Source organism: Peromyscus maniculatus, chromosome 15 (genome assembly GCF_049852395.1).
Source record: "Peromyscus maniculatus bairdii isolate BWxNUB_F1_BW_parent chromosome 15, HU_Pman_BW_mat_3.1, whole genome shotgun sequence".
NCBI lineage: Eukaryota > Metazoa > Chordata > Mammalia > Rodentia > Cricetidae > Peromyscus > Peromyscus maniculatus.
This window is the reverse complement of record NC_134866.1, coordinates 34,962,292-34,976,207: the sequence shown is the minus strand read 5'-3', so window position 1 is coordinate 34,976,207 and position 13,916 is coordinate 34,962,292. Positions and strand designations below refer to the sequence as shown.

General features: G+C 43.7%; 1 protein-coding gene across 1 annotated transcript in view; it reads left to right on the top strand.

Moving 5' to 3' along the window:
• Oxct1 (3-oxoacid CoA-transferase 1) overlaps window positions 1–13,916 on the top strand; it is a 127,264-nt gene that overhangs the window by 14,469 nt on the left and 98,879 nt on the right. Inside the window, exons 4-5 of the mRNA XM_042261494.2 lie at window positions 7,764–7,899; window positions 11,420–11,569. Coding sequence (XP_042117428.2) covers window positions 7,764–7,899; window positions 11,420–11,569 — 286 coding nt within the window. The remainder of the gene's footprint in view (window positions 1–7,763; window positions 7,900–11,419; window positions 11,570–13,916) is intronic.

Genomic DNA, 13,916 nt, shown 5'->3' with positions numbered 1-13,916 from the left:
CCTGAATGCCTAGGCTGGTAAGGGGGAGAGATGGCTCAGCCGTCAAAGGCTAGGCTTACAACCCAAAATGTACAAGTAGTTTTTTTTTTTTTTTAATTCTGTTTGAGACAGGGTTTCTCCATGTAGTCCTGACTGTCCTAGAACTCGCTCTGTAGACCAGGCTGGCCTCGAACTCACAGAGATCCGCCTGCCTCTGCCTCCCGAGTGCTGGGATCAGAGGCGTGCGCCACCCCTCCTGCCTTCAAGAATTTACATTTCAGATGCAGAAATGAAATATTTTCAGAAGATGGATGCCCTTTGTGTAATGTCAATTTTTGTTTACATTAATACATCGCTATAGATTTTTGGCTTTAGAGTTCTCTAACCACTAAAATGTCTGACATCCTATGAAACCCAGATTTTTTTTTTTCTTCAGGTATTCTAGAGAAATGTTGGCTTCTGGTGGAAAGTCTGTCATCGTCACCTTCAATGTCTAGGAGCGTGGAGGGTCCTTCATACTCACTTCTCTATTAGAAATGGCATGGTCCCCATTTGCCAATGGGTACACATCCTCAGTCTTTGTTTTGTGAGCTCTTCGATGTTAGGGATGTAGTGAACTTATGTTTTATCATCAGTGTTGATACTATATATAAGCAAACGTATTCAATGAGTTTGTGAATTAGAGACAGTCTAGAAAGATACACGCTTACGGTTAACTATCTATCTAGTAGATTTTTCAAGGCCTAAGAGCTCTTTGTCTGGCCCAGTTGTTGAGAATCTTAGGTATTGCCTGGTTGCTATGCCAGGGGATGACTAGTCTAAAACAAAAGCCAAATAGAGAGTCAGCCCCAGAGCCAAGATCAACAAATACAGAAGGTCATCTTTAAATAGGGCCACGTTAAAATGTGCAATGTGTGGCAAAAATAAACAGAGAGGTATGAAAGAGTGGTCAATGAGTGACCAACTATGTTCTGGTTTTTGGAGTGGACTCGGAAGGCTTGGAGGTAGCTTCAGACCTTTACAACTATGACAAACAAATGGGCTATATCCACCTTCATGGATTGTTTCATGATTATGATTTTATTAGTTAGAGCTATGGATATTATCACTGGTAATTGAGGACTTTACCAAAGGGACTCCTTTAAAAGGATTGATTATAGTTGAAGGAAAGCAACATGACTGTTTAATAACCCTAGAGATAAAAACAGGGTGTTGTTGTCACGGGCCCTCACATGGGAGGCCTTAAGAGAAGGAAACAGTATTTAGAAGTTTTGTATATAGAAGGGAAGAAGACTGCAGATCCTGACATCCCTGTTATTTGGACCTCATGCTCCCTGATCGTACCTCCCCCCCTTGGTTCAGCCCAAGCAGAAGGAAGTGGCAGGAGAGCTCTTTGGTTCAAGGTGTAGGCTGGATACCAAACAGACTGGAAGCTAACAGTGGATCCAGAGGGACAAGTAGGAACTAATGAATGATTGTGCTTGTCAGTTTTGATGGCCACTGTCAACCTGACACCACCTAGAATTACCTGGGGAGAGAATCTCCTTTATTTTTTTATTTTTTTTTTCTTAGAGACAGGGTTTCTCTGTATAGTCCTGGCTGTCCTGGAACTCAGGCTGGCCTCAAATTCAGATCTGCTCACCTTCGCCTCCCCAGTGCTGGCTGGGATTAAAGGTGTGGGCCACCACTGCTCAGCCTGCCTGGCGAGAGAATGTTCATGAGGAATTATCTAGATCAGTTTGGCTTATGAGCGTATCTTTGAGGGATTGTTTTGATTGGATGAAGACAGAGCCCATGGTGGTGGTACCATTTCCTAGGCAAGGGGTCCTGAAGCATATTAGAAGAAAGCTAGCTGAGAGGGAGGAAGGACCGGTGCATTTATTCCCTTCTGTTCTTAGCTGTGGATTTGTGGATATGATGCTTCAGTTTCCTGTCTTGTCTTTCCTGCAGTAATGGATCATAACCTGGAGTTATAAGCTAAATGAATGCTTTCTCTCCCCGTCCTCCAGTTGCTTTTTGTAGGGCTATTTAATCACAGCAATAGAAATGAACCTAGAATAGTTCACTCCTGTTAGAGAAGTTCTGGCTGGGAGGGGCAAATGGAATTCAGCAGTAAATTCTTTTAGCAAGTGCTCACCAAGTATTTCTGCAGTCCCCTTTATATGCCATATAGCTGACAGGTGCTTGGGATGCAGAAGTGAAAGAAAAAAACAAAGAACCCCCCCCCCAAAAAAAAACCCACCATTACCACCACCACCACCACCACCACCACCACCACCACCACCACCACCAAAAAATGACAGCAGGTTAAGAGCCCTTGTCACAGACCTTCTGTTCTATTTTGGAAAGTCAGATAATAGGTAAACATAAAAGTGTGTAATTGGACTTTTTTTGCCTGGTCCCAAGTAACCGACTCAGAGGCTTAATATTACTTATAAATGCTTGGTCAATAGCTCAGGCTTTTTACTATGTAACTTTTACACTTAAATTAACCCGTAATTCTTACCTATGTTTAGACACATGGCTTGGTACCTTTTCTCAGTACGACGTTCTTATCTTGCTTCTCTGCATTTGTGAGGAACCTTCTTACTCCACCCCTCCTCTTCCCAGCATTCTCCTACTCTTGCTCTGGTGCTCAATATCTTCCTGCCTAGCTATCAGCCAAACAGTTTTTTATTAGCCAATGAGAGTTATATATATATATATTCATAGTATAGAAAGATTGTTCCACAGCAAAAAAAAAAAAAAATGGGTATATTTTCTGACACATTAAGACGTTTTGTAACATGGGGGGGGGAGAGCAAGCAAGAGGATTTGGGACCCCCCCCCCAGTAGAGAGGCGGCTGTCCGTAATCAGTGGGTCAGGGTGGCACAGGGGTAACATCTGAGCCCACATGAAGGAAGTGGGCTGGGTGAGGAGTCATGCAGAGAAGAGTTTCAAAGACAGCCGAGAGCCAGTGCAAAGGCCCCTAGGGAAACATTTCTGGCATGACTAGGGTAGCCAAGAGGGCACCCGAGAGGTAGAGAAGTGAGCAAAGAGCCTAGAGAGCCCAGAGACATAAAAGGCATGCAAATAATGGGCCTTACAGGCTGCTCTAGAGCTCTTTGCTTTGTTCTGAATAAATAATAACCTCTGCAGGGCTTCGGGCAGAGCGGGGCCCTGTTCCACTTCTATGTTTTACAAGGCATGATTTCAAGTTGCATCATAGGGACAGAAGCAGTGGCAGATGAAGGTCCTCTGGTGCCCAGGTAAAGATGGTTCAGGGCAGAGGAGGGAGTGGGGAATGATTTGGTTCTTAAACAGGTTGTGGAGTCAGCATGTCTTGATAGGCTTGGTGGGGGGAGAGTGAAAGGTCACGTTCCTAGTTCTGTCCTGTTCATCTCTGAGGAGGGAGCTGCTCTCAGGCAGCTGGGGCAGGCTGAAAGAGAAGCTGAGTTTGGAGGAGAATTGCTATCCTGGAGTGGGGCCTGGGCCTTAGGGGCAGGTTAGCAGCAGACCAATGTGGGAAAAAGAGGAGGGGGAGGGAGAGGGGGAGGAGGAAGAGGAGGAGGAGGGAGAAAAAAGGAGGGGAAAAAAAAAAAAGACTAGAAATCATGTCTCCCTGGAAAGACACTATCTTTGGTAATCCGGAGACCTCTAGTGGACAACTATATTATTAACCTGTGAGTCTGTTTGCCTTTTAACTTCAGTTTTCAAACTAGGATACCATCTGGGCAGTGGTTCACTTACTGTGTTCCATACTTAGCTGAAGACTGGACAGATGAGAAGCCACAGACCCCCCAACTTCCCGCTTTGTCCTAAGCTAGGTGAAGTCGATCTTGTGTGTGATCTCACTCACAAACTTTACTGGAGCCCATTAATTAGAAACTGTACCAGGCGGGAAAAGTACATGTTACTTAGCCTTTAATTTTCCTTTGGAAAAAAAGAAGACTGTCTTAGTTAGGGTTTCTATTACCTTGAAGAGACACCATGACCATGGCAAGTCTTACAAAGGAAAATATTTAATTGAGGTGGCAGCTTCCAGTTTCAGAGGTTCAGTTTATTATCATCATGGTGGGACATGGAGGTGTGCAGGCAGACAGGGTGCTGGAGCTGATAGTGTGACATCTTGCAGGCAACAGGAAGTAGACTGAGTGTCACACTGAGGGAAGCTTGAATAAAAGAGACCCCAAAGCCTGCCCCCATGGTGACACACTTCCTCCACACACCTACTTTAACAAAACCACACCTCCTAATAGTGCCACTCCCTTTGGGGAGCACAATTTTTCTTCAAACCACCACAGATACTAAATATAAATGATAGAGATATTTTTATGCCTCTGGTGGGTAGGAGGCAAAGATTACTGAATGATTATCGATACACCTTGAGGGATATGGTGTGCAGGATGCTGTGGGAAGGGGAGGTAAGAGGCTTTAAATTAGGAAGAAACCATGTAAGCTGGAATGGGCACCGGTAAGCTTGGTAACAGAGAGTGGAGGCAGGTGGTTGTTGCAATGTTAGCGGTTTGTCACACAGGCTGCCATACTTAACACCTTCACTGGTCAAAACACTCGGGATGTCTCTTCTGACTATTAGACTCATTTCCCCCAGCTCACTCTTCCATTAGGTTCCATTGTCAAAGCTAGAATTCTGCACTGGGTCCGGGTCTACACCAAGGCAACACGTCTTACGGATGAACCATTCCCCCAGTGCCTCTTGATGTACCCCCTCTTCTCCACTCCTGTGGCTTTCACTTTGGTTCAGATGCTCACCATTGTTTGGACTATGCCAAGCCTTTTCACTGATGTCCCTTCCTGACTTCACCTTTCAGCGGAAGCTTCTCCTGTCCTTCAGGATGAAGTCCTTCAAGGCCCACCTCCCACTTCAGCCTCCCATGCACATCCTGTTCATGCTGAGCACTGAGGACGATGCCGCTAGCCTCAGGATCCCCATCTCCTACTGTGTTCTCAGACGCTGTTTTCTTTTGCTTCCATCTATTTTTCACCTTCTGTGCGACCTTTTTCCCTCACCTGGACTCCCTCTTCCCTCTTTCTCTGTCAACAGTCAGGTCCTTGATCTTCTGGGTTCTCATCACGTATTATACAGACACCACTCAGCACATCCCACTGTGCTAATTACAGACTTACTGTTTATTTCCTCTGAACTCTCAGAACTGCACAGGGCCCGGGCCCAGTCCTTCTCATGGCTGTAGCCCCAGAAGCCAACATCCCATCTCTAGGGTAGAGTAAGCATTCGGTATGGGATTGCTGGATGAATGAGCCATGCAAACAACATAAGCTGTGTATGGGAGGGGCCCTCAGAACATGAGAGTGATCAGTAGGGAGGAAATACAGGCTCCTGTATCTAAGAGGATTTCAGGGTTGTTCTTATTGCAGTTTTATCTTTTAAAAATCTGTTGATACATAATATTATAGAGATGTAGAAAACTGACCACACATAGATGTAAAGATACGATTTTACAAGGTACACAGCCATGTAGCCAACATCCTTGAAAAGACATGGGACAGGACCAGATCTCCAGAAAGCTCCGTTCACAATGCTTCTGATGGAGGCCAGCTCCGACCTGTTGAAGGGTTCTTGGAGGGAGGAGAAAAGAATAAAGAAGTATTAAGATAGAAATATAGAAGGAGACAATGATGACGAGAAAGACAGAGACACAGGATAGCTTTAGGAGGGCCCTGATCAATACCCAGCCACCCTGTTTATTTCTAATGGGATTTTTATACACTAACAAGGGGAGTGGCAAAAGACTTCCCCGCTTCAAGATCAAAGCACAATGTACAACCAAGTGTAGACCCTTCAAAACACCTGATAACCATGCTCGTGATCAGATCATCCCATTATGCAGCCCTGCTGGGCAAAGCAAGCTCAGACTTTCTGACCTTGAGTAAGGCCTTAGTAGGGAGCCTCTGTGGGCCTCCACATACCCCCAGTTACTGCTCTTATCTCCCTGCCCGATCTACGTTATGGGCACTTTGAACCTCATTCATCAGTCCTGTCAAAGTCTGAAGCTCTTGTAAAAGGACTGATTCAACGTGTCCACTTTTGTGTATAGCTTCTTTCATTTAACATTCTGTCTGAAATTTGTTCATGGTGTCTAGTGGTTGTCTATCATGCAGTCTCATTGCTGAATCTTATTACATTGTCTGGATAAACTCTAACTTTTCTGGTCTAAGGATAGGCATTTGAGAGGCTCTCATTTTTTTTGTCATAATGCTATTGATGAGTATATTATATATGTCTTTTGGTGAACATGAATTCTTATTTGGTGAAGACCCAAGAGTGGAATTGCTGACTCAGCACCTGGATTTTCTTCAATGTTAATAGGTTATGCTCACAGCTTTCTTATTTTTTTCACTCCCTAGAGTGATTAGTATACATTCATCTTAGCACACAAGAAAATTCTGCTGTTTCATGTCCTTGCCAATTGGCATGGTTTTTCCTTTTTGTATAATTATTCCTTTGTGTTGTTTCATTGTGATCTTCACCCCTAAAGATATTTTATCCTTAAAAGTAGTTTTATAAGCTCAGTAGTGGTGGCACACATCTTTAATCCCAGCACTTGGGAGGCAGAGGGAGGCAGATCTCTGTGAGTTCGAGGCTAGACTGTTACACAGAGAAACCCTGTCTCGAAAAACAACAACAGAACAATAAGAAAATAGTTTTATAAAGCCAGGCCTGTAACCCATCACTTGGAAAGCTGAGGCCGGGGGATCTTGAGTTCCAAACCACTTAGATTACATAATGAGACTGGCCCAGACAGACAAACGAACCTACAAAGAAAGTTTTTTTTTTTTTTTTTTTAGCTCTAGTTGGGTAAAGAACTTCCAAAACCTTTGAGCAGGGAGGGATAAACCGATGGACAAGGGATAAGCTTCCATTTAGTAGTTAATCTATGAATAGTGCTTAAAAATATAGGTGCATTTTTCTTTGAAAATATGACAGAAATTAAGAAGAAGTGTACACACCTGGAGATTTTTTATCTAGAAAAAGTTGATAGCACTTGCATCATATCCAAGAATAAACTGAGTCCTCATTTTAAAATAGAGGAATTATTAAACCAAAATATATGTATTGTAACAAATATAGATTCATTTTGCTACCTGCAGTCATTTCATTTAAGGGGATTAAGAACACTCAAGTATCTAAATAAGTGAAAGGTCTATGATACAGGAACAATGTTCCTAGACTTATATATAATTTGGGTTCATATTTCAATGAGTGTGCTCACCTTTGTCTTAATACAGGAATGGTCCTTTCTATTTGCACTGGAGTGTCTGGGGGTGCTCCAAAGCGCCAGGCCATCTGTGCTTAGAATCTATCCCAAGATCACTTTGCAGTCGTAAAAAGAACAAAAAAATGTGTGGACTAGAACTCCAGGATGAACGTGGACTGGCACTTGACTAGCTGTGTCCCTTACTCTCTGAGATCTTGCTGATTTGAGATGGATCTCACTGGGTAGCCCTGGCTGACCTGGAACGCACTATGTAGACCAGGCTGGTCTCAAACCCAGAGCTCCACCTGCCTCTGCCTCCCAGGTACTGGGATTCATGTCAGCCTTTTAAGCTTTACTTTCCCTACCTGTAAAATAAAAGACAGGCCACCTTGTAAGTTCTTGGAGTGATGCGGGCTAGAAGGGAAATGTGGATAGAAATTCTTTAGAAGAAGAGATTTCTTTCCCTCTAAATTATTCAAGTTTCACCTCTTAAAAAATAAAGAACGTGTGCTAACAGTGTTCTGTAGATGGTCTTCTGGTTACCAACTCCCTTCCTTTCCATCTAGGGTTGACAACTTTGGCCTGGGCCTTTTACTTCGATCCAAGCAGATAAAACGCATGATTTCGTCCTACGTGGGAGAAAACGCAGAGTTTGAGCGACAGTACTTATCTGGTGAACTAGAAGTGGAGCTGACACCGCAGGTGAGGAGATCCCTCTGTATTGTCTTAGAGGACCAGTTTGTAGGAAAGGTCCCTTTCCCCTTCCTGAAATTCTGTTGTCCTTCAGACAGAGAGATGCTACAATCGTCAAACCAAGGGATTTCGTGTTTGGGTTGTTCCTGTTGATTCTAGAGGATTAATGTTTTTGACTATGGAGGATTGGGTATTTCTAAGTCAAGAATATCTGCGCTACCGGATAGTTTTTAATACAACACCACAATGTACATAAGTGCCAGAAGCAACAAAAGGACTTGCTGGAATGTCTGAGATGGTCCTAAAAGTCGGCTTGAATGACTCTCAGGGCTGGAAATTTCTGAATGGTCAAGTCTTGCTGACTCACGTCAGGACAGGGAAGCCTGTTGGAGAGTGAAAGTGCTTCACCGAGGAAGACTGGGCTCCGAGCCCAGCGTTTTAGGGGACTGAGAGTGTGACCGGGCCAGCCATTTGTGCAGTTTCCGCAGCAAGTTCGTGCTTGTCTTCCGCCTCTCCTAATCCATCGAAGGCAGCATTTGAAGCCCTTTGGGGAAAGCAAGGCTCTGCATGCCCGGTGTGGCGGGGTTCCCCTTCAACACACCCCACCTTTGCTCTGGAACCAAGTGCACCATTGTGCCTCGGGGGAATGCTGCTTTAGAATTTTGCCAAGTTGATAAGCATGGAATGTAGCCAGATTTTATTAAAAAAAAAAAAAAAAAAAAAAAAAGAATGATCGGGTCTGTGCTAGTCTAGAGAAGGCATGCCCAAGGGACTGTCCTTTCTGACTGAGGCTTTACAGTATCTTAGTCATACCTGGTCACCTAGAGCACTGTTACCTCTACTTGTTAGAGCGCCGTGCTATGTTCATTATGACTCAACTTTCATTTAAAGTTTTGTGAATGAACAAATATACGTTTCTAGCCTCCATGGGTTTCTATAAAACAAACAATGAACTAAAATCCCTCCGTAGACTGGGTAGCTCAAACAACAGAAATTTGTATCTCACAGTGAAAAATAGTTGGAAAGTCCAAGATTAGGAGCCAGCCAGTGTAGTTCCTAGTGAGTCTTTTCCTGGCTTCTGATGGCTGATGTCCTGCTCTGTCCTCTTGGGGCACGGAGATGAGCAAAGCGAGCTCTCTAGTGTCTTTTCACTGATCCTACTAGAACAGGACCTATATTTACAGGTTATTTCCATCTTAAATATTCCCTTGTACCTGTCACATTGGAGGTTAATGTGTCAACTTCAGTATTTAAAGGACACACAGTTCAGACCATCCCATACAGCTTTCACATTGTTAGTTAGCACCATTGTGTAGTTATTGAAGATGACTCGTTACTCTTACTCATTGTCTCTGTTTTGCCAGAGAACACATACATGGGAGAGGAACTTCCTTAACACTTGCTGATTTTTTCCCTTTAAACTAAAAGAAGTTAGTGTTTCTTTCCTCAACCACGTGGTACCCCATTCTTCTCGCCTCTTCCTGTGCAGCTTCAGAGCTGGGATGGGAGGACCACTGATGAAGTGGTAGAGACTGACTGACACTCCTTTTGGGTAGGAAAGGTGATACCTGAAGGGCTCTGCTCTTCATAAATATTCTCCTTTCAGGCTTTTGGCCAGTGGGCAGAGAAATGGAGAAGGGTGTTTGGGAAGGGTGAACAAAAAATATTTTAAAATGAGAGGGTGTTATTGTGACCATTTTAATGATTTAATTTTTTGAATGTTATTATTGGCTTAAAATACAGTGCAGAGTAGGGCCATTTGTCTATTAGGTGGGACAGAGGGCAGTTAGCTGAGGAATTCGGCTCATGTGGCTCATGTCCCCTTTTCTTCAGAATATCCCACATACTCAGGTGGCCCAGGGTCTGAGATCCTGACTGTTAGTCTCTTTGTTCCACATTCAAAGGCCCCAGTTAGTACAGAGTTCTCTGGCTGGGGCAGTGTAAACAGTGTCATTGATAACTATGTTGATTCTGGCTTCTGATTAGCTAATTGACTGTCTAGCAAGCATGGTGTACTAGCACCCCAGAAGTGGTTTCAGTATGGGAGAGAGGGAGTCAGGACACATTTAAAGCCAGAATTAGTGCAAAGTCAGCTGGGGATGGGAGAGACCTAGCGAATGGGAAGTTTGAAATTGTCTGTCTCTGGGAGAGGGAAGGGAGCCCATCTGAAGGAGACATAAAGAGCCTTCACCTATATCAAAGGAAGTACTCCTAGATTTTTACATATATATTTAAATTTCCCATTATTATTATCACTATCATCATCACCATCATCATCATCATCATCATTGTATGTGTGTGTGTTTGTGAATGTGTGTAGGCATGTGCATGCCGTGGTGCACCAGTGGAGGTCAGAGGACACTTTCAAGAGTTGTTTCCCACCCTCTATTGTGGGTTCCGGGGATTGAACTCAGGTTGTTAGGCTCCTGTGGTGTCTTGGTCACTTTTCGATTGCTGTGACAAAATGCTAGGACCAAGGCAACTTACAGAAAGGAAGTGTTTAATTTGGGTTGCATGGTGGCAGAGGGTCAGAGTCCATGACCATCATGGCGGGGAGCATGGCAGCAGGCAGGCAGGCAGGCAGGCATGGTGCCAGAGCAGTATCTGAGAGCTTACATCCTCTTCCTCAAGTAGGAGGCAGAGAGAGCTCACTGGGAATGGCTGGCCCTTTGAAACCTCAGTGCCTGACCCCAATAATATACCTCCTCCAACAAGGCCACACCTCCTAGTCCTTCCCAAATAGTTCCACCACCTGGGATTCAAGTATATGAGTCTATGGGGGCCATTCTCATTTAAACTACCACATGTAGCAAACACGTTTACCTGGTGAGCCATCTTGCTGTTTTACTCCCAGCTTTTAAAAACCAGTTTCCCCATATGCCAGGTTTCACTTCAATTTCCCTTGCTTAAATAAAACATTTATGAAAGTGATTTAAAATAAATTCTAAAGTAAATTTGAGCTTTTTTTTTTGAGACGGGGTCCTGTTACATAGCCCCATTTGGTCTGGCGCTTGTTAGGTAGCTCATGTAGACCTCAAATTCATAGCAGTCTCCTTGCCTCAAGCCTCCCAGGTGTTAAAATTACAAATATTTTTCACCCTGCCTGGCATACCTGTTGCTATTAATGGGTAAACATATTTAGTTTACAATTACACATGATACACAGTAAATCAAAATTTAACATTTAAAAATATACATCGAGCTACATTTACGTCATTAAATTGTGATTTGATTTCAAAATATTAGACATTTGTAGAATATGATGTCAAGAGACCAGTGGGGGTGGGGTATAGAAACTGAAAGAGGGACTAGAGAAATGGACAGTTATGTTTGAATGTGGACTGAGAATGGAATGGTTATTGTCTTTTAATTGATGCCCTAGCCTGGGGGTGTTTGAGCGCATACATCGCCACACGCTTTGCAGGATGGTGAGCCTCTAGAAAATGGGAACCGTATCTAACAGTATCTGTACTCCCCATCCCAAGTGCTCTTTGTGGACTTCTCATGGATGCTGGTTGCTTATTCGTAGGGCACGCTGGCAGAGAGGATCCGCGCAGGCGGGGCTGGAGTCCCTGCCTTCTACACCAGCACGGGGTATGGGACGCTGGTACAAGAAGGAGGGTCGCCTATAAAATACAACAAGGACGGCAGTGTTGCCATTGCCAGCAAGCCACGAGAGGTAAGAAACTCCTCACCCACGTGCCGCCGGGAGACCACGTTCCTCATGATTCTCTGTGGACTCATCTGATAGTTACCCCAGCGAGATACACGGTCATTCATTTTAAAAAAGGCAAGACTTGTAGCTAAACCTGGGTATCTGTTCATACTTAAAAACCACACAAGGAAATTAGAATAAATTGGAAAAAAAGAAGCCATAATTACTATACATTATATGACAACAAGGGTTAGTTAACTGACTTTCTGAAAGGATTCTAACAAAAGTAAGAACATTTACCATTGATGATCATGCTTCCATTCAAAACAAAACAAAACAAAACCCCCACGGAAGTTGTTTACAGTGTTTTGTATTACCCTCTTGTGCTCAGGTTCTTCCTAACATGATGGAAGGAAAATACAGTAACAAAGGAAATCTTGAGTTTATCTGAAATCTTATAGAATGGAGCACAGTTACAATTCTGTTCTGGAATAGAGAGTTCATATAATCACTTCCATATTTTTCATCTTAGACATAGGCCAAGCTTTTCACTGACTGGCCTGTCTGTGTTTATCTAAACTGCGACGTAGGAAGGGGTACTTTAGAGCGAGCAACTTCACTCATATCAGACAACAGTAGACCTCTAGATAGAGTATTTGACATAGTTAGATTTGAAGTAATTTGAAAAGATATACAGGCCAATACATTTTTCTGACCTTAAAAATGGATGTCTTTCCATTTTCATTGTCCTTATGGCTCAAGGAAGAGAGTTGCTAGTGGTGATTGTAGCAATGCTGGGCTGCACCTCTAGGGAGGTGAACTAGTCCAGGAAGGGATGCCCCATCAATATTGGGAATGTAATACTGCTGGTTCTGTTGCTGTTCTGGGGAGACAAGGAGTCGATGATCATGCCCATGTCTGACCATCTGGAGCCTTGCTCCTTGGCTGGGAGTGACTTGTATTGATTCAGGTCACGTTTAGTCTAGTATTTTTTATATTTGGTCTTGCTTTTCCACTGCTGAATTAGGTTAAAAAGTTTCTTGAATAATCAGGAACCTAATGAAAATGAATCTTAGGAGCATATGATAAAAGGACCCCGAAAAATTGGGTTCACATTTTGAAAGTTAATATAAAGTGTAACTTTAACATGCCCCAAGAGAATGTGGAAGGCTAGACTCTTTTCTGACTTTTATTTATGCCTGGATCCTGGTGTGTGAATCTAGTACCTTTATATAAAATTCAGTCTCTCTCTGATTCTGTTTGTCTGTCTCTCTCCCTCTATCCCTGCCTCCCTCAGTCTCTGTCTTCTGTCTCTAGTCTGCCTGCTGTCTGCTCGTGTAGCTTAGAGTTCCCTCAGTGTGGTAAGAAGCTAATGGAGGATTTGAGTGGGAGTATAAGTGTGCTGTGTTCTAAGTCCCATCTTATAAAGATCACTCTGTATGTTGGGTGGTAAGTTTTATGGTTTTGTTGTTTTGTAGAAGCCCAAGTTAGAGAGGGTGTTGCTGGATCCTAACCACTCCATTGGGGGAGTGGGTGAGAAGGCACAGCGTCAACCACACACTCCTTTATTTAATATTTAATAATGGGGAAGGTCTTATATACCCTCCTTCCAGCACCCAAGCTGTGTCCCAATCTGGTGGTATTGTGTGGTTGTCCTTCATTGGCTGGGTATGATCAGGAACTCTGAGAGTGATCAGGAACTCTGACAGTGCCTGTTGCTAGACCATCAGGCAGACTCCAGGTTGACTCATAAAGAAGTACATTGTGTGCATGCCTTGGCAACTGGTCTGAGCCAATTTCCTTGACCTTGTGGCCTGTCCTACTACAAGAGGCCATGCATTGATCCTGGTGGGAAATAGACATTAGCTAAGATAAGTGGTAAAATGGATTGTGCAAAGTGATTAGAATTAGGTCAGATGTGACATAGAAGACAGGAATCAAGATGGCTGCTTATTGAGATGGGCAAGACTTGCGACATGCAGCAATCAAAGAACTCTGTCTGTTGGGGAAGAGGTGTCCTTAAGAAGTTCAGGAGTCACGGGGCGGTGGTGGCGCACGCCTTTAATCCCAGCACTTGGGAGGCATTGGCAGGCGGATCTCTGTGAGTTCGAGGCCAGCCTGGACTACCAAGTGAGTTCCAGGAAAGGCGCAAAGCTACACAGAGAAACCCTGTCTCGAAAAAACAAAAAACAAAAACAAAAACAAAAACAAAAAACAAAAAAAAAGTTCAGGAGTCGCAAGAGGAAGTGCTTGGTGACTCTGGTCAGAAAATTTACAGAATAGGAGGCATGATATGCGGGCATTCAAACCCTTGGGACTAGACAGTATTCTGGGCCACTGTGCAGATAGTGAGCCCCTCTATAACAGTTAA